Source organism: Sphaerodactylus townsendi, linkage group LG02, assembly GCF_021028975.2.
Source record: "Sphaerodactylus townsendi isolate TG3544 linkage group LG02, MPM_Stown_v2.3, whole genome shotgun sequence".
NCBI lineage: Eukaryota > Metazoa > Chordata > Lepidosauria > Squamata > Sphaerodactylidae > Sphaerodactylus > Sphaerodactylus townsendi.
In genome coordinates, this window is record NC_059426.1 from 121,623,447 (window position 1) to 121,650,406 (window position 26,960).

The following is a 26,960-nucleotide window of genomic DNA, read 5'->3' on the forward strand; positions in this document are numbered from 1 at the left end:
TAGTCTGGAGATGAGCTGTAATTCCAGCAGATCCCCGGTCCCCATCTGGAGGCCCGATCCCTATTAACCAGCAAGATGTTTTCTGTCCATTACTGTCAGTAGCAGAAGGCCAGTTTGAGGTGATTATCTGGTTGTAACCAAACAACTGGAGTGAGGTAAAGAGTGAGGTAAAGAGATGAGAGTGCTTTTGCCTGCATTTCTGGTTTGTATAAATGTCTTGCAGAAGTGTTCTGCCAATAATCATGATGCTTGCATGTATGCATGACAGAAAAAAAACATTTCCCGCTTCTCCTGTAATTCTTTGACTTCTATGACATTTTTTGCATTTCCCCCCAATGATTGCGGCAGCCTGAGCTTTGTGTGGTTTCCTATTGCTGTGCTGCCTGCTATCTCCATCCTGCCAGAGCTTCCATATACTGTCATGTTGGCTTCAGTGTACCCGAGAGTGTTCAATTATTTTTCCCCAATGTAGTGCTTCCTTGCATGCTTAGGAACTCTGATATGCATTCACTTTAGTGTGGGGCATCCTCTCATGCCAATGGGAGTTTGGAAATAACTTTTCCTGGCACTGATGTGTAAACCATCATTTATGTGGAAATTCCATGCGCACATTGTAGCTCCTTCAAGCAAGAGATTTCCAAGTTGGGCCTAACATGTTGGAATTATTTAGTTAAATCTTACCACAGCTCCTTAGCCTTTATTTAGAATCAGAAGTGTGCTAGATTCCTTCATAGACTCTTATTTTACATGCTGACTTGTATTGTGAGTACCCCATGGAGGCAGAGGGCCAAATGTGGCATTTTCTTACAATAGGCATTGACTTCATGGACTTTTTTTCTGCCATGAGTGGCATTAAACCTAGCTGAAATGCAAAAGCAGAGATTTTATGGTGATATATTAGGACATATTTGATGTCTACAATTTGTTGTAGTGGAACTTCAGTCTGGAGTAGAGTCTCTAGTGGGCTGCTGTATGTGACTGGGAGGCTGTGTTGAGCTTGGTGGTTACAAATTAGGCAGGTTTGCTGTGTGCCATCTCCAACTTCTAGCCAATGCTTTATAGTTCCACAGAGTTCTGAGTGCTATAAGCATCATCATGCCTCTAGTGAGATCTTCCCAAGTAATGAAAATAATCAGACTTTCTTCATAATGTTAATGTTGCACTAGTCTGAATCCAGAACTAGTAGAACCATATACTATCCCCATGGATCAGATGGAGGCGTATTCTTGTGGTAATGGGGATTCCCGTGTCCTTGAGCTATTACCTATTTATACTTCATGGGTCTTTAAAAATGTGGGGCTGGGGGATAGAGAGTGGACTTCCCAGAAGTTTGTTTTTTTAAAAAGTTTAGAGGATTGCTTTGGGAGACTATACTCTTGCTTGTGTTCACTGGTTTAATCTAACGTTATTTAAATTTAAAAGCCTACATGAACTTCAAGTTTGCAAAGCACTTGTTTGGGGTTGGGCCATATTTCATTTTGAAACCTTGAGTTAGTTTCTTGGATATCAAGCCAGTCATATCAGTAAAGTCTTTTCTAGTACTTTAAATATGAAGCACATTTCTGGATGTCTGTATATCCAGTATATTTAAATTGGCCCTTCCATCAAGGAGTACACACATCATTCTCCCTTTCCATTTACCCAAGGAGCCCTAGATTATCTGACACTTTAACCACTGCACTACAGAGGCTATCAATTCCCTCTTCCTAATTTGGAATGGACCTCTCAAGTGATGCACCATCACCCAAGGGATGTTCTCACCTGAATTTCAGTCCCATTCCAGAGGATAATAGTCCCGTTCCATAGCAATGAAAACAGTGATTGCCTGTACCCTTCCTTAACTGTGGGGACCTAACAATGGGTGGGAGGGACTATTTGCATCATTGAAAATGTGTGGCAGTTTAGCACTTTTACATGTCATTACAGCCACAGAGATCTCAGATCATGAATCAGCTTTGGCATGGAAGCCCTGTTCACCAGCTCCAGTGACTATACAAACATCCTGCCTGTACATTCATTTGTGTGTTTGTAAGAAAGAAAAAGCCAATACGTGTTCACTTTATGAATGAATTAGGAACCAGTACCTGGATTAATGTGGGGTTTGCATTACACATTCAGGTCTACGTGCATTCCCTGTAACAACAGAATTACTCAATGCACATACAAAAAACAATCAAGTGAACACTGCACGTGAATTGTACATATATTCACTGTAACAGGTGCACAGGACTAGCAAGATGATTTGATCTTTTCTCCTTGTTGACTTCTCATATCTCTGCTGGCCTGCCTTGTGCTTGCAGAAATCTGGGCTGCAGCAAAGAGGCAAATCAATTCCTCCTTGCACTAGCAGGAAACCTGGTAAGACTGGATCCTGCAGCAAAGCAACATGATTTCACATTCACACAACAGCAACAGTGATCATACCATATTTTTTCAGCTGCCTTTGGCTTGTGTTAGTTTCAGGTAAGGATGCTTTGATGAGTTGTCTCATGGAGGACTTTTCTGGCTGCTAACCAAACAAGAAATCTCTGCCGGTCTATCTAGAGGAACAATTATATTCAAAAAGGACCTATTTTTTTAAAAGGTTTTTAGAATATGTAGTGATGACAATCTGGGCAGCAGATCCTATGTTGAAAGAAGTGCATATTTTGGGGGCAGAGTAGGAGGAAGTAGGAAGGGAGTGATAAAGTGGTTACAGTAAGCATATGGGCGCACACTTTCTCATCCACTTTTCTGCACCTAACTGGAATGAGCGCTTTCCTAATCAAAACATTTTTGCTTTAAAAAGCTACGCCCAACCTTTTGCTACAGCAGTGGATTGGTTTGTTCTCTTGCAGCAAATGCCCTCTTTTTTTGTTCCTGCATGTATGAAAATTGCATAAGCCGCCACATGTATATTCATATGTGTTTGGATTCTGCGTTTACAGTCATGAGTGGCACTGTTGTAATGCTACAGCAGACAGAATGATTCCTCTTTTGTCATTAGTCTCCCAGGTTCAGGAAAAATATAGAGATCATTCTTGTTAAAATACAAGTTATCTTTGTTTTGTTTTGTTTTTCCAAAATTGCCCCAAGAACCTTTATTTTGCAATGGATCCATCCTGCCAAGTATCTACTTTGGCAACAAACGGTGCAACCTACTAGCACTTCCCTAGGGATAAGCCCCATTGAATAGATCTGAGTAGCATTCTGAGTAGACCTGACTGGGATTGCTCTCAAAGAGTCAAGTGGCACTTAATTGATCAAATAGGTTATTTGTTTAATTTTAAAAAAAAATGCATGCTATCTTTCCACAAATGTACCTCTGAAGCCATTCACAATGATACACAATTAAAAATTATAAGCCCATTTCATAATTTAAAAAAATCTGAAGCTTCATTTTAAAATACTGATGCAAATCAACTGAAACAGCAACAGCAACCAATTAAACAGCCACCAATAGTGGCACAATGTGTCAAAAAAAGAAGCCCATTATTATTTTTCATTAGATTTGTATACCTCACTTTCCCAACTACTGCCATGTTTAGGGTGTCTTAACAGTTTATAATACAATTAAAAATACAGAATATACCCAATACAGTTTGAAATCTATCAGCTTTAGCATTCTTCAAATTCTAAGTGGCACCCATCAAATAGATTACTACGCGGGGGTCACCAGTTGGCAAGAGGGAACAGTGGAAAAGGAGAAGCAAAGCCACAGTAATTAAAGACATAAATAGAAAATAAAACTCAGTAATAACGGGGATAAGAGTTGTGGTAGGGAGGCCAATTAAGATGTAAGCATCAGTGCCTCAATCATAGGCCTGGAAAAACATCTCAGAAGCCCTGAGGAATTGAACCAAATCCAGCAGGGCCTGAGACTCACTTGCTAGAGAGTCCCACCAGGCTGGAAACATCATAGTACACACTGTCACTGCCACTTTCATCAGTAGGATCAGAATCTATTTCTCCAATGGAATACTCAGTTCTTCAACTAACTTGAGAATTTCTATGATAGACACGGGAATGGATAGTTGGTGAGCATACCACTTTGGTTTATCACCAATCAGAGCAGGGTCAAGCATATTGTTATGGATTCTTTGGAAAGCATAATTAGTTGAGTTGAGTGACCATTCTCCAAGGTATTCCACTGCCTGCGTCTTGGACAATTTATCTGCAAAGAATATCTGCATTGGTCATGAGGCCAAGAACAAATTAGCCCGAAAGGCAACCACTGGATGGGGAAAGAGGTGAAGTGTGCAGGTATGCCCCTGGAATCCTTGTAAAACATTTGGAGAATTGAAGAATCTCACCATGGCAACCCTAGTGGCCACATCCACTGAATCTACATCATTGTCATAAGTCGGGGTGTTGAACTCTGTAGAAGGTACAGATTGCAGGTCATTTGGAGGTTTTCCCATAAGTAGTGGGATATCCTGGCTTTCATGAAACTTCTCTAGGTTGAGAATGGTTTGGGTCTTCAAACTCATACTGGCCAAAGCCTTTTTGTCAGGCATGAGTAGCAGTTTCTGTAATTGCAGTCATGCTGACTAGACACTGCCTCAAGTGCTTTTTCAATTCTAAAGCTTCTGGCGCTGGTAAAACAGGCAACAATTTTGCATTTGTGGGTACAGTTACCTTATTGGTGTCCAGATCAACACACCATACATCATCAGGCATTTTAAAGTCTAAAGTTTGTAAAGAAGCTGACTAGGACTCCAATTATATACATGGTGGGACTAGAAGTAGCTGTTCTGCAGAACCCACGCATATGGGAAGAAGTGGAATCACTGGGAACATGTATTCCAGTGGGTAAATCATAGACAGAGAATGCCATCACAGACATGGAAAGGCTGTGGCTCTGATTGAGGGCAGCCAGATAGTTCTACGGCCAGTCGCCACCAGACAGTTATTACCAAAATGAGTATAGTGCTCTCTCCATGGAAAGGAAGTCATCACTGATCACACCCAGTCTCTTTGATGGTTGATGCTAATTGCAAACTGCTCAGAGTTAGCAGTTGCTGTCCCAATCCTGGCTTCCCCTGGCCCAGCAATAGGATGGGTTTAATTTCAGCCAGCTCTGCTTCAACCATTTCAACACAGCCTCCAGGCACCTGGCCAAGGCATTCAGGATCTGGGCAGCCATCATTTGCATATGGTTGACGCCTCAGCCAAAACTCTAGACTAACTGGGTGAGGGGTCACATATAGATGTTCAATAACATATGGAAGAGGATCACCCCCTGAGAGGCACCACACACTGAAGGGTGTTGTGATGACACCTTGTCCCTTAATCCTACCCTCTATCCCTGACCCTGGAGAAATGAGATCAGCCACTGCAGGAATGTCCTACATATCCCAGAAATGGTGAGGTGGAGGGTAATGATTGGCTGTGTCAAATGCTATGTAAGATCATGTAGTAATAGCAGTGCTGACCCTCCCTGATCCAGTTGTCTACAGAGATCATCCATGAGAGTGACAAATGCAGTCTCCATCCCATGGCTGTGCCTGAAGCTGGATTGAAATGAGTCCAGGGCCAATGTCTGTTCTGTAAAAACCTGGAGCTGTTCTGCCGCTCTCTAAACTACCTTGCCCAATAATGAAAGATTCAAAACTGGGCCGAAGTTGGGATGGATCAGAAAGGTCCAAAGATTTTTTTTTTCAAGAGTAGCCTCCCCGCTGCCCCCTTCAGGCTCCCTGGAAAGACCCCTGAACTCAGGGACAGATTAATAATGTCCATCAGGGAGCCCCATACCCCATCACTGCTGGCTTTAACCAGCCATGATAAGCACAGGTCTCAGAGGCACGTGGTAGGCTTCACAGCAATGAGCATTTTGCTCTCATGAGCCTGGGAGAATCGAACAAATTGGTCCAAAAAAGGACCTGAAGTAAGTCAAGGAGCATCCAGTTCACTCACTGTATCAATACTGGCAGGGAGGTATTATTGTTATTATTATTATTACTACTACTACTATTATTATTATGAACTTATTTATTTATTAAGCTTCGATACCGCCCTCCCCTGGAGGGGTCAGGGCGGCGCACAACACAAATATATAAGTAGACCACAGTTAACCTAACCAATCAATTAAAAATAGGCTCTATACATATTAAAACCATTCCCTGTTAAAATACAGCGTTCTAATACAACTTACAAAACTTACAAAAAGCAGCAGATGGTGTCCAATAGTTTAACACCCCCCCAAAGGGAGGTCAACAGGGTCCCCTGATGTTATAGAAAAGGTGGGGAGGGGGCGCATGTCAGCGGCTGGCCTCCTCAAAAGCCTGGTGGAACAGCTCAGTCTTACAGGCCCTGCAGAACTCATTAAGTTCTTGCAGGGCCCGGACAGCTGGTGGGATAGCGTTCTGGTGGGAGAGCGTTAGCAGTGCAACAGGACTGTATCTACAAAATAGCCCACAAAAGCCTTATAGCTAATTCCGAAATCACTAGTATTTTGAGTCCCCTGAGAGAGGAACATAAGGGCTCTAATCCCCTAAATAATTGTGCTGGTCGTGAGATAGTGTGTTCAATAGAGGACAAACAAACCATACACAAACCAACTATACACCAATTGAAGAACTGAAAAACATCCAGAGGTGGTACAAGGTGTGGGAGGGTTACGTTTCGCAGCTGGGACGGACCACCAGAAGGACCGTATTTTACCTGCCTCACTGCTGAAAGCAGTGGGACAAAAAAGAAGTACCTGAGATGCCAAAAATGCCAGGGGACACTTTAGATTATTAATGCACACTGCTAATTACTTCAGTACCACAACAACAACAACAACAACAACCTTTATTACACATTTAAAATAGGCTCTAGAGTGTTACCAGACATTTATGAAGTAAAAATCAGGAGTACATTCAAAATGCAGACAGAAAGACTGTATATAGCAGTATACATTACTTAGAAAGTTCTGTCACTTGCAAAAGAAATTTTGCTACTTTTTCCAAGAGCATGACATCTGTATTGTTTAACAGAAGCTCCACAACAGAACTGTCAGAGTCTCTTTCAGATTTGTCTAGGGCCAGCCTGGGAGAGAAATTCCTAATGCCCACATATCTTGGACAGTCAAGAATAATGTGAGCAAGAGTCTCCACTTGGTTTTTACAGTGTGGACAAACCCGATCCTGGAGAGGGATGGATAAGTAACGACCCTTTGTAATGGCCGATGGGAAAGTATTAGATCTGGCCCTTGTGATAATCCATCTCTGTTGGGGTTCAGTTAATAATTCAAGATATTTGGCTATGTGCCCCTGTTCCGGTATTATTCCGACAGAGAGGGGTGAGCATGATTTATTTGCTTGCCCCAACAGGATATAGTATTCCTGTTCAAGAAGTCGGCTTTTTAAGGTTTGGAAAATCTCTCTGGGTGACAGCATACAGAGATCTTCAAGTAATAAACCTATTGAGTAAATTTTTGATTTGAGAAGTTGATACCATTCGGAGGCAAATAGGTCTGGGCGTGTAGTATATGTTAAACTGCTCACATCAGAGTTAAAACATAATTTGATCCAATACTTGAATGTATTCAGCCATGCTCTTGGCTAATTATTTGATCCACCATCAGTCTTCTCACACTATTTCTATAGTTCATTTCTACTGTTCAGAATGATTCGTGTACATTATTTTAGTGATTCTTACAAGTGTCCTGGGAAAAAAAGCCACTGTTGAAATGAGACAAGCGTGAGAAAGGGAAAGTAGTGGTTTGACCTTGTGAATTCATGACTTAGATGAGATTTGAGATTAGATGAGATTTGAGGAACATCACAGCTCTCATTTCTAGCTCCCACAGAAACTGTCTGGTAGCTGAACTGATTTGGGCTTGAACTTTGGGCATAAACACTGTTGCCCTGATCCAGCAGTATTGACATACAGGATGACACACGATGCTTCCAGCAGAGGCAATGGAGCCTACATATGAACATCATGGTGTAGAGATGGAGATACTCCCATTGTGCATCCACAGTTTGTTGGCTGCACATGTAGAAGGTTGCTTTTGTATGCAGATCTGTTTTTGAGTTGGATTACAAGTTTTGTAATTCCTATCAATAGGATTACAGACCATTCAGAACACCAAAGGAATGCACTTGTGGTTACCTACAGCTACCCTGACCTATGTAGCCTAGCCTGATCTCATCAGATCTCAGAAGCTAAGCAGAGTTGGTCCTGGCTAATACTTGGATGGAAGTCTTCCAAGCAATACCAGAGTTGCTATTCAGAGGAAGACGATGGTGACCCACATGTATTAGTTTCTGGCCATGTCAACTGCAACTTGATGGCACTTTGCACACACACATGCACAGACAGAGTTACCCACATAACAGATCAGCCAAATCAACCCTGGCAATCAATGGGGTGACAGATGCCAAAGCCAGATCTCCCTCATATCCCTTACAGAAGCTCTACTAGTCTAAGGCTCTTGACGAAACCTGTCTTTCTTAACTGTGCATAAAAAGATTTCCTTCAGTTTCAAGTTCTCTTCTCCCATGCTGCGCATAAAATAATTCAATATCAAAGAGAAGTTCTTTTAAAAATCACACACAGAAAGTCCCACTTAAATGTCAGTAATGGTGCCTGAACTAAAACAATTTATTTTCTGTGATGCTGGTTTCTTCTGTAGTCATCTCTGGCCTATACTGGCAACACCAAGCCCATTTTTTATGCGGTCTTTGTCTAGACATTTTGTCTTGCCTCATCATGGTCACTGGGATTTTGATGAACCTGCAGTTCTGCTGCAGCAGCATGTCATTCCAATCTAGGAATAAGCAGTTTCTCTCAATCCTGATTGTTATTCCACCTTTCCTTCTACTGAGCTTTGGGTTCTACTTTGAGTGGCCTCCAGCCAGAAAGGAGAATTTGGAAAGCCAATAACAGATTTGCACATAAAAAAGAAATCATACTTGATTTATAAATGGTTATGTATATATAAAATATAATCTGCTTCCATGAAAATAAAGGATTTTATTTATTTTGTTGTGTTTCCATAGAAGCATGAGAGCACAATACTGCTACTATTCAGTATAAAACCAAGATGAAAAGTAAATCCTTTGATTTAAAAAATGGCTCCATATGTGAAAAAAAAAACATATTATTTTTACATTTTAGATTTTTTAATTGATTTGTTTTGCAGAAGAATGCAGGTGCAACCTTTCATTAGGAAAAAAAGCCCACCCCCCAAAAAAGTACATTTAGAAATTAACTGATTTGACTTGAGATCTATTGCATGCATTCTAGAAGGAAAATCCAGGGGGAAAGATTCTGGCATTACAAGTTCCATTCTGGGGAATATATTTAAAATGAAACCCCCAAATCCAGGGAGAATTTCATAGAGGAGCATTTCATAAGCATCATCAATTCTGTCTTGTGAGTTCTGCTAGTAGTGGCGACCATGATCTATGCCACCATTTTTTCTTCTTGGCTGTTATGAGAAGGTTGGACATGAAAAATGTCCTTCCTGTTGGTTTCATGGCAGTAACTATTACTCAATTAGTCCTCATAGGCATATTTTCCTGTTATTCCTCCCACTCCCCCCCCCCCCATTCCTTTTATCTGTCCAAGGGTCAGAATTTAGATTTGAACAGATCACGGTCATTAATGTTATTTTTTTCATTGAAGTGGAACCTAAAAAGGAAGGTCCTCAAAGAGGCTGACCCTTTGCCATCCTGCTGTCTCACATCCCCATTATAATAAAGTTGCAATAACAGAATTATTTCCTTTCAGAGCTAAGCGTTGGGATCCTATAACTCAGGTCTCAGCTCTCAAAATAATTTCCCTAACCAACACTTCTCTTTCCCTAGGAAGGTTTTCCCTAGAAAGTGTGAAAGTTCTTAGTATGTCAGCTGCTGTTTCCTGTCTCTTCACTGAAAGTACCACTGCTGATTTCATAATGTCACAAAATGAATTCCCAATTCTATGTCTTACCGATACCTAAACTGAGATGAGCTGGGGAAGGGGCAAGGACCCAGACCCTCTGCTGGTGACTTCTCCTATCACCACTGTAATTCCTATACTGAGATAAATGCCAGCAAAATTATCTCTTCCTTCAAGGATGTGTCTTGTGCCAAATGAACTGAGCCTTGTTTCTTTAAAGATCATTACTGTGAATGGTTTCCTTCTTCTATGATTTCTAGTTAATGAATAGCAAACAATACAGATACATTATCAGAACTGTGAAAAATTTAATCTCATCCTACCCAACCCTTTTGCAGGCATCTCAACAAAGGGTTTAAGTGTTCACTGAAATACAGAAAAGGTAACTTGATCAGTTTATCTCAGAGGGGGAGGTATGTAAGTAAGAAGGAGGAAGAAATCAGTACAGACTCAGATGGAAATACACACAAAGAATGTTTTTTTCAAAGAAATCTTTCTATATTAATTTTTGAGAAATGTCTGTGGTTGTGCCACAGAAGTCCTACATGTAGCAGAGGATTCTAAGATATGTTTAAAGGCACAAATTCAATTTGTACAGGGCACTGGCCATACTACTGGGTAGTACCATCAGCCCAGAACTTGAAGAAAGGCCCGTGTTCCCTGCCTGTCCCTATTGCTGAGAAAATTTTTGAAGTGGCATCAGTCCCTCAGAGAAGTTTGTTATGTATTTCAAATCTTCTCTTTGGGAAACCTCCTCATAAGCTCCAATAGAAATCAAGTGTTTCTCAGATTACAGTATTAAAGCCATTGCCCTGTATCAACAACATAGTTCATGTTTCATAAGCTTACACTTAATAGTATAGCATCAACATAAAGTAAATAAATGTTGGGTTGACAGGCATGGGGTGCAACATGACATCCCCCTTTTGGGTTGTTGATTTATCCCAATGTGCTAGAGTACATTTTAAGGAGAGGAATGAGATCCTTTACAAGGGAAAAGCAACCACTTGATGTTGCACTACAATTATTTTTTTGCTGTTGCAAACTACAGTTGCCATATCTTTATGAGGTTTAATCATTATTTTTCTTTATTTCATTTACTACGCTTTTAAAGCCAAATTTAAGTTGAAGGGATTTTTTTTGTATTTTTTCCTTCCTAACCTTTTTTTCCTCCTAAAGCCCGAGAATGAGCAAGGTCGTAGAACTTCTCTAGAAAAGTTTACTCGCAGTATGGTAAGTTCATTTGCTTTCGGTTTAATTTCTTTTGGTTCTTTTAACTTCTCTCCTTTATCATTTTATTTTATTTAGAAAAGGCTTCTATTAATTTTTCTCTGCAGCTTTGTTATATTTAAATATAATTCCTATATAACAGAAAAGCAGGATTTCATAGGTATTTTTGGTTGAAACACAGAGGATTCAGTCCATTCTGTCTGCTAGGGAATAGCATTGTACTGTTTCCTCTTCCCTTTGGTCTAGGCATGACAGTGGCCAAACCAGACCACCTTTTCCTACTAAGTCAAGTTCTGCAAGCTCTGACCTTGTATTCATTCACCACACGGGGGTGGTGACATGCAGTTGGACTGGGATATGGCACAGTAGCCCTGTTCACATGACATAGTCAATGTTTGTACATTGTTTGTGTATAGATCTGCTTATAGGGAAGAACCAACAAGGGTTTACTTTATAAATGAAACTAGGTACCTGGATAAATGTGGGCCTTGAATCACATATTGAGCCATGCATATGCTGCGTATACTGTACATGGATTGTATTTATGTTCACTGTAAACTTGTGAACAAAGCTAATGCCTTCATACATGCTCATGTAAATATGCCACAGAGAGAGAAAACAGTGCTGGTGGACTGGCTGGAGCCACATAATGCCAATAAGATTTTGATGTGATTGAGATATTCATGGTACATTCTTTTCTCATGGATGCGTGAAAAACTTGCAATTTTATCTGGTAAAGCAAATGGTTAGAGGTCTTGGGCCAAATGCTCTCAACACATTCTTTGCTAAGGCTTTTCTTCTATGCAGAGATCCTGTAATATCTTCCTTTTTATTGAATAATAATAATGATGTATGAGTGAAGTTTTTACTGCAGTCTTCATTCCTTCCTCGGTATCTGCTTCCTAGGTTCTGTTTAACTAATCTATTTCAAATAAACCACCCATCTACAGACAACTTTGAGTTTTAATTAATCAATAATATGGACAAAAATTGATTTTGAATGGCTTTTAAAATATCGTTGAGTTCACAGAACAAATTTCTTCCACTTTCCACTGCAACTTCCTGTGCTTCTGTCAGCGTTCTCTTAAAGCTTGGAGAATCCTTGGGAAGAGAGTGAGATGCAGTCAGGGAAGCTTCAACAGAAGGGGGAAGTGGCAGAAAACCCCCTCCCTCTTGAATGAGTCCTGGCTCCATTCGTAGAAAAGGGCATGCAAGACGGGAAGTATGGCTTCTGCTGATTTCCTCTGAAGTTGCAGCCCCCTCCATTGTATCCTGCCCTGTTCATTAAGATCCTCTGACCCATATGTTCCTTCTGCACGGGCCAATAAACACAGGTTAACGACAGTTTTAAAAACTTGTTGGTGGGGGGGGACTTCGCATGGATCCTGCCCTTCAAGCGAGTCTGCCCCATATTACTTCCCCCAAACCAGGTTATCCGAGAATCACACTATCCACAAGCCTTTTTTAAAAATTCCAGATTGCAGCCGCTTGCGAGCGAACAGCCCAGGCAGGAAGGCGCTTTATTCGGTTACGTGTTCCTTTTAAAAAAATTTCCCAGATGACATCTGCATAGCCACGCAGGCGCAAAGGATCGTATCATGAGTCAACATGGCTGTGGGGGTTCACTCATGCATGCCTGTGTATCTACGCATCGGTGGGAGGTAAATAAAAAAATAAGACATGCCTCCATGCCCTAAGTCGCGACGGCAGCCTGCATTGATTTCTTGGGCTCCGATTGCTGCCTGCATGGAGGTATATGAATGCGTAAATGGGAAAGTGGGTAACTTTATCCCAACTGCAACCCTCTGTACATGTGCTATGTGGAAGGGGCCTTAGTGGCAACATTTTAGCATGCACAGGAAGTTGCCTGTGAAGTGATTTGTTTCATGAACTCTTCCTTCTATGGATCATGAACCACTTTTTCAACTTTTTTAGGGTCATGGAACACTGAAAGATAAGCTATGTCTGACACTGTGAACTATCTTAAGCAAAAAAAAATCAGTGTCAAACTAGTTTTGTGAATCCCTGTGGCATTTTCTTTTTCTCACACCGCACAGCAAACTACTTTTGAAAATGAGGAGAATTTAAAAGGAGTTATGATGTTTTCTGGGTGTCACCTGTTCAAAAACCCAAATAAAAATCATATTGGACTAGCACAAATCCTTTGTGTGAGCTGAAGCATCTGTTTGTACCCGGTTGCAGAGTAGAATATGTAACCATTTGTCATTTTTTGAATGGAAGCAGTCAGCTGCTCAGCTGGAGATAACTGGCATCGATGGCTCCTGAAATTAGTCCTTATACTCCTTTAATGTCATTTTGTATTATCTTTTTGATGTGGTTTACGCATGCTTTTGTGCATAGGTATTCACTCAAATGCCCCAAAAGAAAAGTGAGAATCAGCCCTGAGTTTCAACAGCATTCAGCAATTACAGTTTCATTGCCCAGATATTCATTCAGCAGCAAAGCCCTGGCCATATTATGAACCATAGAGCTCTAAACAAGCCTGCATCTGTTTTCAATTTTCACCAAAAACATTTTTTTGCAGCTCCCCATTCCCTAAGCAGTAGAAAGTTCAAAAGCCAGCTGCCTACAGGATCCTTTCCCTTGGGAAAAGAGAATTCTGGAGATTTATGATATTCTGATAATATTGATTTGTTTACAAATATATAAATTGATCTGTAGTAGTCTTTAAAACTGTATCAGTTTCCTAAAAGTATCCAGCATATACTTAGCCCTCTACCCCCGCCCCCCACCCGCCTTAGCCTTTCCCCCCAGCCATCTGCAAAAAAGCCCAGCCTTCTGGCTCCACCGGCTGCATTCCAATTACCAGGGCTCTCTAGTTCTAACACGGTAACTGTGTCATTGCTGGTGGTTACCAGTCTTCAAAAACTGTTGAAGAAACATATTTTAGTTATTACTGTCCATTGAGGAAACACCTTTAACTGTTAGCAAAATAATTGCCTAGATAGAAAGCCACAAGCCATTAAAATTAGAGGTACCTGCAATATTCTCTGGTTTCATTACTTGTCTTGAAATCAGTACATATCAAATTACTGAGGCAAATTTCTCAGTGGGGGAACCCTCACTTAATTTTTTGGTACTGCTTGATGTCTTTTTGAAGACGACAAAGAAGAAGAGTTTGGATTTATATCCCCCCTTTCTCTCCTGTAGGAGACTCAAAGGGGCTTACAATCTCCTTGCCCTCCCCCCTCACAACAAACACCCTGTGAGGTAGGTGGGGCTGAGAGAGCTCCGAGAAGCTGTGACTAGCCCAAGGTCACCCAGCTGGTGTGTGTGGGAGTGCACAGGCTAATCTGAATTCCCCAGATAAGCCTCCACAACTCAAGCGGCAGAGCTGGGAATCAAACCCGGTTCCTCCAGATTAGATACACGAGCTCTTAACCTCCTACGCCACTGCTGCTCCCTCCCCTTGACTGATTCTTTTTTCTCCTTTATCCTCAGTTTTCTTGGTTTCATTTGCCCACACTGCTGTTTGATTCACTAGCCGTTGATGCACATATAGTCTGTTGAAGCCTAATCCAGACAAAATGGAAGTATCATGGGTAGGGACTAAGGATGATCTGAGAATGGGGAAGGGATTCTACTAATATTGGATACGATTTCATTCTCCCTAAATGAGTGGGTACACAACTTTGGAGTACTCATGGACTCAACACTATTCTTGAAAATCATGTGTTGGAAGCAGCCTGGAATGTCTTTTACCAGTAGAGGCTGTGGCCTTTCTTGAAGGCCTGGCCATAGAGGCACATGATTTATTAATGCTGACTTGATTATACAATGGGACTGCCCTTGAAGACAGGAACTTCAGTTAGTCCTGCGATAACCTAAGAGGAAGCCCATGATCATTTTTTCAGGGAATGAGTTCTGAAAAGGGAAGGGGGAGATTTTCACTATAACCAATTTACAGGGATTTGAGGATGTTGCTCATCTTCCAGTGCTCAGCCAAGACTTGGCAATATTCAACACACAACAGTTCTACAGCCTAGCAAGTGGAAAACTTGAAGGGAAGTCAACTCTGTTAAATACTCAAAGATATGTAGCAACAACCTATTCCAAACAGAAGACCAAAAGTAGAAAAGCGTAGGTGGAATTCAGAATTCCTAGTCCTGTCTGGGAATTCAGCTGATTTCAGCAAAACATAAAGGCAAAGAAAAATAAAGGCACAAGCACATCAGACTACCTAAACATGTTTCCTAGCATAATCTAAATGCCTTATGGATGGTTTCATAAACACCAGTGTCCAACCTGCCTCCTTACTCCTTTAGCATACATAGTCTGGGAGAAAAAAGCAGACAGAAAATCAGTCCAGGGGGCCTTCTCATCCATGGAAATCTTTTTCTCACATGCTCAGGATTGCTGCTTCCCTAAAAGTTTTCTGGATGGTTCTTTGCTGTGTGATAAATGAGAATTCATATATATGATTTTTTAAAAGATATTTGAACCAATTGTGTATCACTGCCTACTAGCCCATTCCCTTTCAGGGTAAGTTGTAAAAGGCTCTATGCACTGATGTATGATGGTCAGACACACACAAATGAGTTCTGATGTAAACCATTATGAAGGCTGTGATGGGCAGATATTTATCAAAATCTTTATAGCTTGCCCTTGATTAGCATCATGTTCTGTTTCTGATAAAAGCAGAAAAGGGGAGGGGGGTTGCATGGCTAGAATTTCTGGCAACAGGAACTGGCCCCCATCTAGAGAAAATTAGTTTCATATGACCCATTGAATCCACTGTTGACAGTGAGAAAATTAGCAGAAGGTGGAGTTTCATTCCAGTCATTCTTGTCAAACCTTCTATTGAATACTGAATATTTACTGGACATTCATGGAATGTTCACAGAACATATGAGGACTGTATTGGGCAACTGATTATATTTGAAATGAAGTGTTGTAATCAATATTGTATTTGTGTCAACATTTTAATGTCTATTTGGTAGCTGCATTGAAAGTTTGATACTATTTGATAGCTGACATGTCTGTTTCTTTTTGTTTGTAGTTAACAATATTTGATAGTTGAAATGGTATTTAATATTTGATATTATTTAGTTGTTTACATGCTGTGATTTTTAAAAAAATATATTTGATGGCTGATATGTAGCAGTGTTTATTATCAGGGGATACTTATGGACTAGTAGTGAAGCCCCTTGTGCTAAACAAATACAATGGTTCTAGACAGCTGTTGGTTGGCAGGCGCAGCAGCAGGACATCTTGGGAAAGGAGGTGGGGGGAATGATGCTGTGTGCTGCACTCAATGCACTGATTCCACCATGCAGGGTCAGATCTGCTTCCCTCTCCTACTCACTTCCCGAGGCCTGCAGGTCTTGTGAAGTGAGGAGGGAGGCCCAATCCTGTGTGCTGGACTCAATGTGCTGAGTCCAGCATGCAGGATCAGGCCCACTTCCCAAGGTCCACTGGTCTTGAGAAAAAAGGTTGGGGCCCTGATTCTGTGTGCTAGATTCAGTGAGCATGCAGGATCAGGCCCTTCCCACTTCCTGAGTCCCACTGGTCTTGGGAAGGGAGGTGGAGCCAATTGCCAGTCAGGACTCACTCCCAGACACAGATTGGCTAATACGGAGTCCTGCACAGCAATTCACTGAGGTTTCATCCTCGAATGTTCCAAAGGCATAGACAATTATAGGTTAGGATTATTAATTAGATTTTGTTTACTATCCAAACAATCAAGAGAGAACAACCAGTATAAAATACTCAGCATTTGATATAACATTTGAATATTTTAAAAACATCAAGTTTTCACACTGAAAAAATCAGTGATTATACTGGAAGATAAGTTGAATTCTGAATATTCTCATCCAAGCGGTTCCACAAACAAATGAATCTTTTCCATGATTTATGTTTTAGCTAATTCCAGCATCTTTAATTTTCCCTCGGGGCTTCATGATAGCAAAGCAGTGGCGATTCATCTGGTTTTAGGACCAAATCACCCAACAGGCCGTTCCTGTAGAATTGATGAGGTTCATCCACTTATCCTATAGGTGATAGGAGGTGATTCATTCTACAGCTAATATAGATGTTGCAACAAATAGCCTTTCCTGTTGAGTAAACTACCTTCTACATTCTGATGTGATAGTCTTAAAAAATGGGATCATTTGAAAATCATGAAAGAATCCCTAACTTCTAGGAAGTTGGAATTATTGTTCGAAGCAAATTGTTTCAAAGCAAGTATCATATATGACTCACTTGATCCTGTTGAATAGAAAGAATGCAGTAAATGTTAACATCTTCAGTTTTGTTATGTAAAGAAGATTATCACAAGCTCTTAGCAGTTGATTTTAGGGTGGACTGAGCCATGTTAAGGAACAGCAGTGTAGTATATAATAACTTACTTAAATGTATTTGGATGAGGAGATTTAGGATTTTAGTAGATGTTATCAGAGACAAGAAGAAGACGTGGTGGAGGAGGAGTTTGGATTTCTACCCCACTTTTCTCTCCTGCAAGGAGTCTCAAAACAGCTTACAAACTCCTACCCTTTTTCTCTCCACAACAGATACCTTGTGAGATAGATGGGGCTGAGGGAGTTGTCGAAGAACCGTGATTAGCCCAAGGTCACCCAGCAGGCTTCATGTATAAGAGCAGGGGAACAAATTCAGATCTCCCCATTAGAATCCACCACTCTTAACCACTACACCAGTGATGGCGAACCTATGGCACGGGTGGCAGAGGTGGCACTTGGAGCCCTTTCTGTGGCCACGTGCACACACAGTTCGTCATGTGGGGGGCAGAAAATCTCCCCACACACACACATCTAGGCTGGCCTGGGCCACTGAGCATGATGTGCGCACACCACAGTGAGCAGGGAGGACTCAGTTGGCGGACCTGGTGCCTGTGCTCCAGGTGGCTGCTGCCCAAGTGGGTGGGGGCAGAGGAGGCAGAGATGCTAGAGAGGCACAGATTGGTGTGCATGGGACTTGCTGGAGGCTACAGCAGGCTGACCCCTGTTTGAGTGTGTGGGGCAGAGGAAGAGGGAGCCAACTGATTTTTTCTAAACGAAAGCTTCAGCATTCAGGTTAAATTGCCGGGTTGGCACTTTGCGATAAATAAGTGGGGTTTGGGTTGCAATTTGGGCACTCGGTCTCAAAAAGGTTCGCCATCACTCGGTCTCAAAAAGGAACTGCCATTGTTCATGGTCTTTTTGCCTCCTTCTTCCCTGCAACCTACAGAAAAACACAGCACATGATTTGAAGTGCTCATGCTGTGTGTTGCTCTATTGCCCAGCAGCCAGTGATATGAATGAGTGGGTGGCTCAACAAACAACACAATGTAGTGATGTCACACATTATTTTAGCTGAATATTTTGAGGAAACAGCAGAGAATGGCACTAAGGAACAGTGGCCTCTTGTCTCTCAGAAGTCTTCAGACTTTGATATGCATGCTGTTTGTCATGTGTACAAGTGCATGTGCAGAGCACCTACTCTGTAGTTGTTTTCATTTTCAGCAGTAAAAAAACAGAAACAATTAGAAACCCTCCTGTCTTGTGACTTTCTATTTTTGCACTTTCACTGTGCTATATGAAATATATCTGTTGTCCTTAAAAATACAGGCATGTATCCAACTATACATCACCTCCCATTGAATGGCATTGCCTTTTGTAGGAGTGGCAGTTTCTACTGCTTCCCAATCCCATTGCAGACCCCACTGTGTCCTATGTTGTTCCTTAAAGTCTGCTGACCTCCCTCCAACAAAATCTGGAGGAGCTCAGAAGATGGCAGCCAGAGGGGAAAGCAGAAAAAATCCTGGTCCCTGAAGTCTGTGGATAGTTGCATACACATTCCATTATGAGACGAGTTAGATATAGGTGTGAAAGATCAGTCAAGTACAATAGCTGTGCAGTCTTCTGATTTCAACAAAATAAGTGTGGATGATGCATCCTGATTTATGATTTTAAACATATATATAAGCTTGCACATGCACTGATTTATGTTACTCATTATATACTAATTTAAATCTTCATTCCTGTTAATTTTTCTGTGTAAATTTTATGTTCCCTTATCATTTCTTTCTTTCTTGTTGCTTTAAAAAATATATCTGTAGAGCATTCAACGTTGTTTCTTTTTTGTTTATGTTACTGTTCTTATGTCTGCCGAGTGTATCATTGCTTTCTGATAATTCTAACATAATAAAAAGGCAATTTTTAAAAAGATATGGTGATTGTTCTACACGAAAATCATACACTGAAAAATATGTAGAGTTTGAACTGTTTCAGGGGAACTGGTTCTGGTGGGTTTTCTGGGCTGTGTGGCCGTGGTCTGGTGGATTTTGGTGTACTGATAACCCCACCCGCAATACAATGCACTCAACCACACCTTTGCATAGCAAGTTCCACCCAAACACTTAATGATTGGTTCCCCACCCTGGGACATGGACAATATACCACACTAAACTTTCCCTTCTCACTTAGACACAGTGTGAAACAGACTTTTCTCTGTGATACACCTCGGAAGATGCCAGCCACAGATGCAGGTGAAACATTAGGAACAAAATCCACCAGACCACAGCCACACAGCCTGGAAAACCCATCAGAACCAGTTGAATCCGACCATGAAAGCCTTCGACAATACGTTTCAGGGGAAGACTTCTGTGGTTCAATAATGTGTGTGAATGCACATGTGCGGGGCGCAAGCCATTCTCATTCTCAAGTGACTGAATCTGTTTCTGGAATGCACAAAGTTCAGGATGGGGAACCCTTCTCTATCCTCTGAGCATCAATATTCTGGACAGGTATGCTGTGGGCAATTAGCTAACATCAAAAGTTAGTTGACAAGTAGAACTAGTAACCAGAAACAAAATGTTAAGAGGGAAGGCTCTGAGATAGTCTACAGCAGAGGTTCTCAACCTGGGGGTCGGGACCCCTTTGGGGGTCGAATGACTCTTTCACAGGGGTCGCCTAAGACTCTCTGCATCAGTGTTCTCCATCTGTAAAATGGATAAATGTTAGGGTTGGGGGTCACCACAACATGAGGAACTGTATTAAAGGATTGCGGCATTAGGAAGGTTGAGAACCCTGGTCTATAGGAATTAATAATATAAACATATTACTTTTTTTGTCAGGTGAAAAACAGCTAATTCTTTAAATGTGAGAAGCCCTTTGTGTGCCTTTGGGAGAGAGGTCACATGCATTCTATTATTTCCATGCACTGTTGATTTACATAAACTGAAGCAGAGGATTGCTGCTTTTAAATAAAAAGGCATAAATTTACAGAATGTACCCAGAACAATAGCTCCAGAAAGAGTGCCAAGTGAATGCTGGAATATCTTTATCTTGTGGATGACGCGGTAGGTTTGGCCAAGGAATTACATCACATAATATATTTAGTTTATACCTGTGATATAATTCCACATATTGTTTTCAACTATTCTTGAGAAATTATTGGCCCAGGCATTTGTCTGAATGCACCTGGTAGAATATGATCTCTTGGGTTAAATGGTTTTGACCTTCACCAACACCCAAGGTTGCTGTTCTGAGGGTAAAAAATGATTCATTATTCTGGTTGTTAAAGTAAATACCAATTAGACCAGTATGACTCTGCTTAAGCCTGGCAGTGTATCCATGGCTTGCTCAGCATGTGGCAAAATTAACTTGGATTTTGGTGAAAACACACCATCACCATTTTAGCCTATACTTTTCAATACAAGCTGTTTTCCCTGTATGATTTTGGCCAGCCAGAGAACAATGATGTCAAATTTACAGAAACATCAGGTCTTCTGAGTGTGAATTCAACAAATTCCACGTTATTTTGTGGGAAAGTTAGATGAAGCATGCATAGATTGGGGAGTGGGGTTACAACATGTTCATTCCTTCTGAGAATGACATGGGGGGTTGGAGATGCTACACTAGGACCAAAAGGCCTCTAGTATGATGAGCTAACATAAGGGGCTTGAATCACCATCCCTGATACCTCGAGGATCTTCCACAGAGAAAAGCCCGTGGGTATGTAATATATATGTGTGCCATTCCAGCTATCACTGCCTTTCATCTTTTGCCACTGCACCTGTTCTAAGTCACTAAGTAGAATGTCCCAAATTTACTTTGTACCAACAAAATGTACTCACCTCCTTGGCTCTTTTCCACCCCCTATCCCTTTGTTCTTTTTTTCCTCCAGGGGAAGTCACTGGCAGGCAAGCGCCTCACAGGCTTGATGCAATCCTCTTGACAGCATCCTCTCGGCAAGCAGTTGCTGACATCTCTAAAAGACAGCTGCACTCAACCTCCAAGAAGAAATAGCATTTGGGGGCACATGGGTCACTGTGTGTGTGGAAAAGAGAGAGAGAATGCTAACAAGGAAGTAGCACAGAGATGCACAAGGAAATTAAGATGGAGGGTCCAGCTCACAGGAGGTTGCTGTTTTCATAGTTTACATCAGCACTTTTCTTTCATGTAGAGCTTTGCAATGGCACTGAGTTCTGTAAAGGTAGTGCTGTGTTTCAAGTTTGATTTTAGAGGAGCACAGTGTGCTGTATGCAGAATGCCAACTGAGACAGAACAAAGAGAGAAAGCTGTTCTTTAACTTGGATGTTCTAAGAGAAAGCTAGATAAAGAACAGCTAGATGAGATCAGTGTTGACAATGGTGGGTGCTGCTTTCACATACTCCGAGTTGCTGCTGCTGCATGTATATGGACATGTGTCCATCTCCCACTTATCTGGTTAGTATTCACATTTATTCTGCCTAGCTATGGTTAGTGGTTGTCACTGACTTGACAGCAACATCCTGGATTTGGCATCCTCTCCAAAACCAGAAGAGTTCCTTCTGTCTGAAAGAACAGTATGGAACAAAAATGCTGCCATTCTGGAGTGGAAGTGCAGATTAAAGTAAGCAAAGAATCAAGGTAATATGAAAGAATATCTCCACTTTTTTTTCTTGGTCACATGCCAGCCTCTACTTGATACTGCCCAAAATTACCCATGTTCTTCCCCTTTCTAACAGTCATCTGGGTCCGATAAAATAAATGCTGGAAGCTAGTTGTTCTTCAAAACAGTGAAATGGATTCAGTTCAGCCACCAAAAGATTGACATGTTTTTATTCACTATTTCAAAAATGTCGGTAGCTCTTTACTCTGTTATTCTTTTAAAGTAGGTGATTTGTCCTAAAATGTGTTTAGCTGAAATGGAAGGAACTAAACTAGTATACATCGCTTAAGGAGCTGCTCCACTTAAACAACTTGATTTCAGCAGAGTTACTTTGCATTTAAACATTTGAAAAAAAAACTGGCCTAGTCAGGCCAGCCAAACTTGTGACCCAGCAAGCAAAATGCTGCCCTCAGCCAATTACTGCTTTGGCACTGTTTTGTTTTGTTTTTTGCTGCTCTAGGCAGGTGCTGAAAATAGGAGGGCTATTTTTCCCTTTTGGGCTACCATATGTGACACAGGCCAAACTAGGCTGTGTGCATGTATAAGTCAGGTTGGGTGTGCTGGACCAAATTTGCAGTCAGAAACGCAGTATGAACTAGGGGACTCCTCTTAAAAATTTGTCATTGCTCCATCCAGTTCTGAATTGCTGCAGAGGGAAAGGGGAAGATCAGGCTTTCCTCTTGCACCATTTTTGTCACTAGAAATGGCTGCAAGGGAGCTGTTTGCTCCTTTTGTTGACTCCATATGTCCTACGAGCCAGAGAAAGGGTCAAACAGGCTGCCCTCTTCTGCCATTTTCCACAGCAGAAATGGTGTGGGAATAAAGCCCGAACCCTTGCTTTCCTCTCACAGTGTTCCAGAGCCAAATGGTTCAACAGACTGCTTTTTAAGGTGTGTTCCTCAATTCATATGTCGGGCTGCTAGTTGAATCAGACTTGGGTAACATGTCATCTCTAGTTTGGCCTAAGGCACAAATGGCAGCTCCAAAGTCATATATGGCAGCTTATAAGTGCAGCAGCATCCTTAAGGTGACAATGCGACACTGCCACAACGAAAACCAGGCATGCAAGCAGAAAATTGAAAGTAACCTGTATTCCACTGCTACATATGGAAAGTAAATAGAGTCCATTCATTTGATATCATAAGGATGGCCTGAGTATAATGATGTTCAGCTGAATCAAGACCTGTTTCACCGTTCAGCATTTTAGAGGAATTATGTTCTACTCATTTACAAAGTGGGCTTTCGGTAATTAATGGAAACATCTCTAGACCTGAATTCTTAATTACTGAGGAGAAAACTGTCTGTTCTCCAGTGCCATGCTAACCTATGCACTATGCTTTGAACTTTGCAGACAGTAAGTGTCAAATCTGATATCAAGCTACAATGTCAGTCCCTTCTCTGTAAAGTTGAAAGGAAAAGTAGTGATTGTTATTTATATAGCACCAGAGATGTATCTAAGGTAGAGCAGCCAGGGCATGTGCCCTGGGTGCTACTTGAAGAGGGCACTATCCCTGCCTGCCCACTCGTCACACCTGTACCTGTCATGCACCTTGTTCCTGGCTGCTGCCACTGCAGCCACTTTTGTCACTGCAGCTCAACACAGCATGCAAAATCAGGCAGGTGGTGGAGAGGGAAGGTAGGCCAGGCTAAACCAAAAGGGCTGCAGATCATTGTGCACATTACTTCCCTCACTCAACCCACTGATGCGTGTACACACACAGTCTCTCCTGCCACCACCTCAGTTAAGTGCACAACCAGCCTGGCTTATTCACGCCTCCTATTATCATGAGGTGGAATTTCCCTCCCCCATTGAAAGCTTTGTTTTCTGGGCAGGCTAAGAGCCTGAGCACATGGATTCTTATAAATGAGCTTGGAAAGGTGGACAAAAACCACCACTGGGAGCCTGACAAGGAAACTTTGGTGCTTTAGCTCAGTGCCTGTGAGGTCTTTGGTAGAAAAGGTGCCAAGACACACACCCATGGGTGAAAGAGTGATGGCTGCACCCCAGCTTGGGAAAGGCACCTCTAGGGACTAGAGGAGAGTGTATGCATGCACACACATGGATCTTCCTCACCAGGGGCTAGCCTGCGGCCCATCCACACAGCAGCTTCTCAAAGCATAACCAGGCAGTTGCCAGGCTCCCAGTGTTTGTTTACTCTTCGCTCCACTCTGCCCTTGCATTCCTCAGGCAGCTGAGGTGGTTCTGACGGTGGGTGCTGCCGGGAAGGGTCTTGGTAGCTCCCAGTGAGGGATCGGCATGAGGATAGGGGGATGGGTATGGAAGGCTAGGAACTGCTCAGTGAGGTTGGGGAGGGATGAGGAGAACTGCCAGGTAATGCCTTTACGGCTGGTCCTCTTGGTGTCAGTGGGGAGAGGAGGGGAAATGGCCAGTCTGACTTACTGAGGTTACTTTGTACAGATCCAGCCTTTCTCCTCCTCCCCTTCCCCTGAACTTCTTGGAATGGCTCAAGATGCTGCTAGACCAAGCTGTAGCTGGGCAGGGCACAGCAACAATAAGTCTTCTTTACAGGGGCTCTTGGTTTTGACTAGAGAGAGAGGAAAGAGGGTGGAAAGAGAGGATGGGAAGGCAAGTGGGCAAATCCTAAAAGAGCTTAGGAGGAGGGAACAAGCTGGAGGAAAAGTTGGGCTGGGAGGACAGGCAACCAGAAAACAAACAGGGAGGAGAGGGAATTCGAGAGCAGGGGGGCAGAAAAGAGGGAGGGTTTCCAAGACTCAGCCACTAGTGGCACCATGCCTGCCCCATGCGGAGCCAAACTTTGGGGAGAGGCTCCTGCCATTCTTAGCCAACAATAAGGCATATGGCCAGCCAGTAGGAGGGCCGACCTCCAGGCCAAGTACCCAAGGGTCACACCAAAACCAAGTATGAGGTTGGGTGTTAGATAGGGCCGAAATGTCAGTGCTTGCCATTGGTGCTATATTCCGTAGATACACCCATGTATAGTGCTAACCTTTACAAAGCAGTAAGTAAAAGATGGTCTAAGGTACAGGAGGGACAATAAAGGGAAAGAAGGGAAGTGGCTGGAGGGTAAATAGAGAGAAACAGGTGTTCAGTTAAATGACATGTAGTAGAAATTTGTTCCAGTTGGAATGGGAGTGATTGCAAGTTTGTGCCTTCATGGAAAAGATAGACTTTGAAAGAGAGAAAGAGGGTGTCAGAGTATAGTTATTCATGTATAGACACAAACAATTAGCTAACCTGGTGGAATGAATTGGTCCTTTTTAATTAAATGCTGCACAAGTCCCAACAGTGTTCCATCACCCAAGACTGAATACAAGTTTTATTCTCTTGGGATAATCATGACCTCCTTCCCCCTTCCTTCCCTCCTCAATAGGTCACTCTTTCCCTATTCCTTACTCCCTAGGTCATTGCTTCTCAAATTTGTCCCCTTCTTTCCACCCTCCTGATCTCTATTCTAGGGACTAGTATAGTAGAAAACCTTGTTCTGCAGTGTCTCCACATGTGACAATTTAACATGTTAATTCAACATCTAATCTGGAAACCACATGCTTCCAATGCTGCCAGTGTCTCTCTCTCTACCTCGGTGCATATTAGATTGGTACAGGATCAGTACCTGAGACACAATACACACAAGGGAAGGTTGTACAAGACCTGTACTCAAAGGAGTATGTGTTTCACTGACTGCTCCTTGCATTTTCATGACTATGCTACAGTTGAACACAGAGCTTGAGATCCTGTTATTGCAGATGTGTCATCAGTACCATTTTGCTCCAGAATTTTCAGATCCTGTTTTGCTCTTCCCAACACTGCACAATGTAATTTGTCTAACTCCTGTATTAGCCAATAAATTCATACCTACACAGCCTTTAAACCTGCCAGTGGTCCTGGTAAAATACGAGAGCTTTTCTGTGGCATGTTCACAAGTAGAATACTAAAAATTCTGCAAAACTCTGAGCATGTGTTCTAATCCATTAGAGTTATTCCATCGTGCACTCCAAGAGACCTGGGCCTCTGTTCACGAGCCAAAGGTATCATTGGTATGATAGTGCCTATTTTAATTTATGTTATCTTCATTTTAAATATTTGTATGTCCATCTTTTCCTTAACAAAAAGGGAAACCGAAAGCATGTAACAACAAAATGAAATTATAATAACTGTCATCAACTAAAACAAAGCTATAAACATTCAATAATCAGAGCAGCCAGGCCTTGAATCCTGCTTGATGCTTACTTGAAAACAAACTTTACAATTTTTGCTTTTTTCATTAAAATTCTGTCACGTGGATGCTTTTTATTTGAATTTATGATGAATAACACAAAAGGACTGGTATGTTTGGTGGTGCTGAACACTTAAGGAATAGATGATTTGGGGAGGGAGTGCTTAGATACAAAGCAAACAATGATGGCCAGAAGGTAACCAGGATATATGTCAATGTCAGTTCTTTTGGTTGAGGTACTGAAGTATCCATGGGGACAAGGTTAGTACAAAGACAGAGCTGATTTGGAGGGGAAAAATAGAAGACAACATTTGCTAGTAGCCAAGAGATATGACGTTCATGTCTGTGCTGGAGGCTTAATGCTTAATATTTGCTGGCTGCTCTAGTCACCTTATGTGCCTAATATACTGATGCAATGTTATGAATTAGCATGGCATTTCATGGAATAAGTCACTATTAAAGAAACCCATATTTGACACTCATCCTGAGAGTAAGAACATAAGAACAAGCCAGCTGGATCAGACCAAAGTCCATCTAGTCCAGCATTCTGCTACTCACAGTGGCCCACCAGGTGCCTTTGGGAGCTCACATGTAGGATGTGAACGCAATGGCCTTCTGCGGCTGTTGCTCCCGATCACCTGGTCTGTTAAGGCATTTGCAATCTCATTTGCACCATCATAATGTTGATTATGATTAGTTTGAGCTTTATACCAAATACCTGTAGATTCTGCAATACCTCAGGTATTCAGCTGAGATTCAATCTTAGGGCACTGCACAGTGGCAGGACTGAAT

The 26,960-nt window shown here is 41.9% G+C and overlaps 1 protein-coding gene across 4 annotated transcripts in view; it reads left to right on the top strand.

Annotated features, from left to right (window-relative positions):
* Window positions 1–26,644, top strand: part of RGS6 (regulator of G protein signaling 6) — a 244,991-nt gene extending 218,347 nt beyond the window's left edge. For 2 of the 4 annotated variants that reach the window (XM_048484069.1, XM_048484072.1), the window contains one exon: window positions 11,032–14,284. In XM_048484069.1, coding sequence (XP_048340026.1) covers window positions 11,032–11,160 — 129 coding nt within the window. In that variant the 3' untranslated portion in view covers window positions 11,161–14,284. Of the gene's footprint in view, window positions 1–11,031; window positions 14,285–21,225 lie in introns of those variants that run through there. The other 2 variants (XM_048484070.1, XM_048484071.1) reach the window with 2 other exon arrangements.
* The last annotated feature ends 316 nt before the right edge of the window (window positions 26,645–26,960 follow it).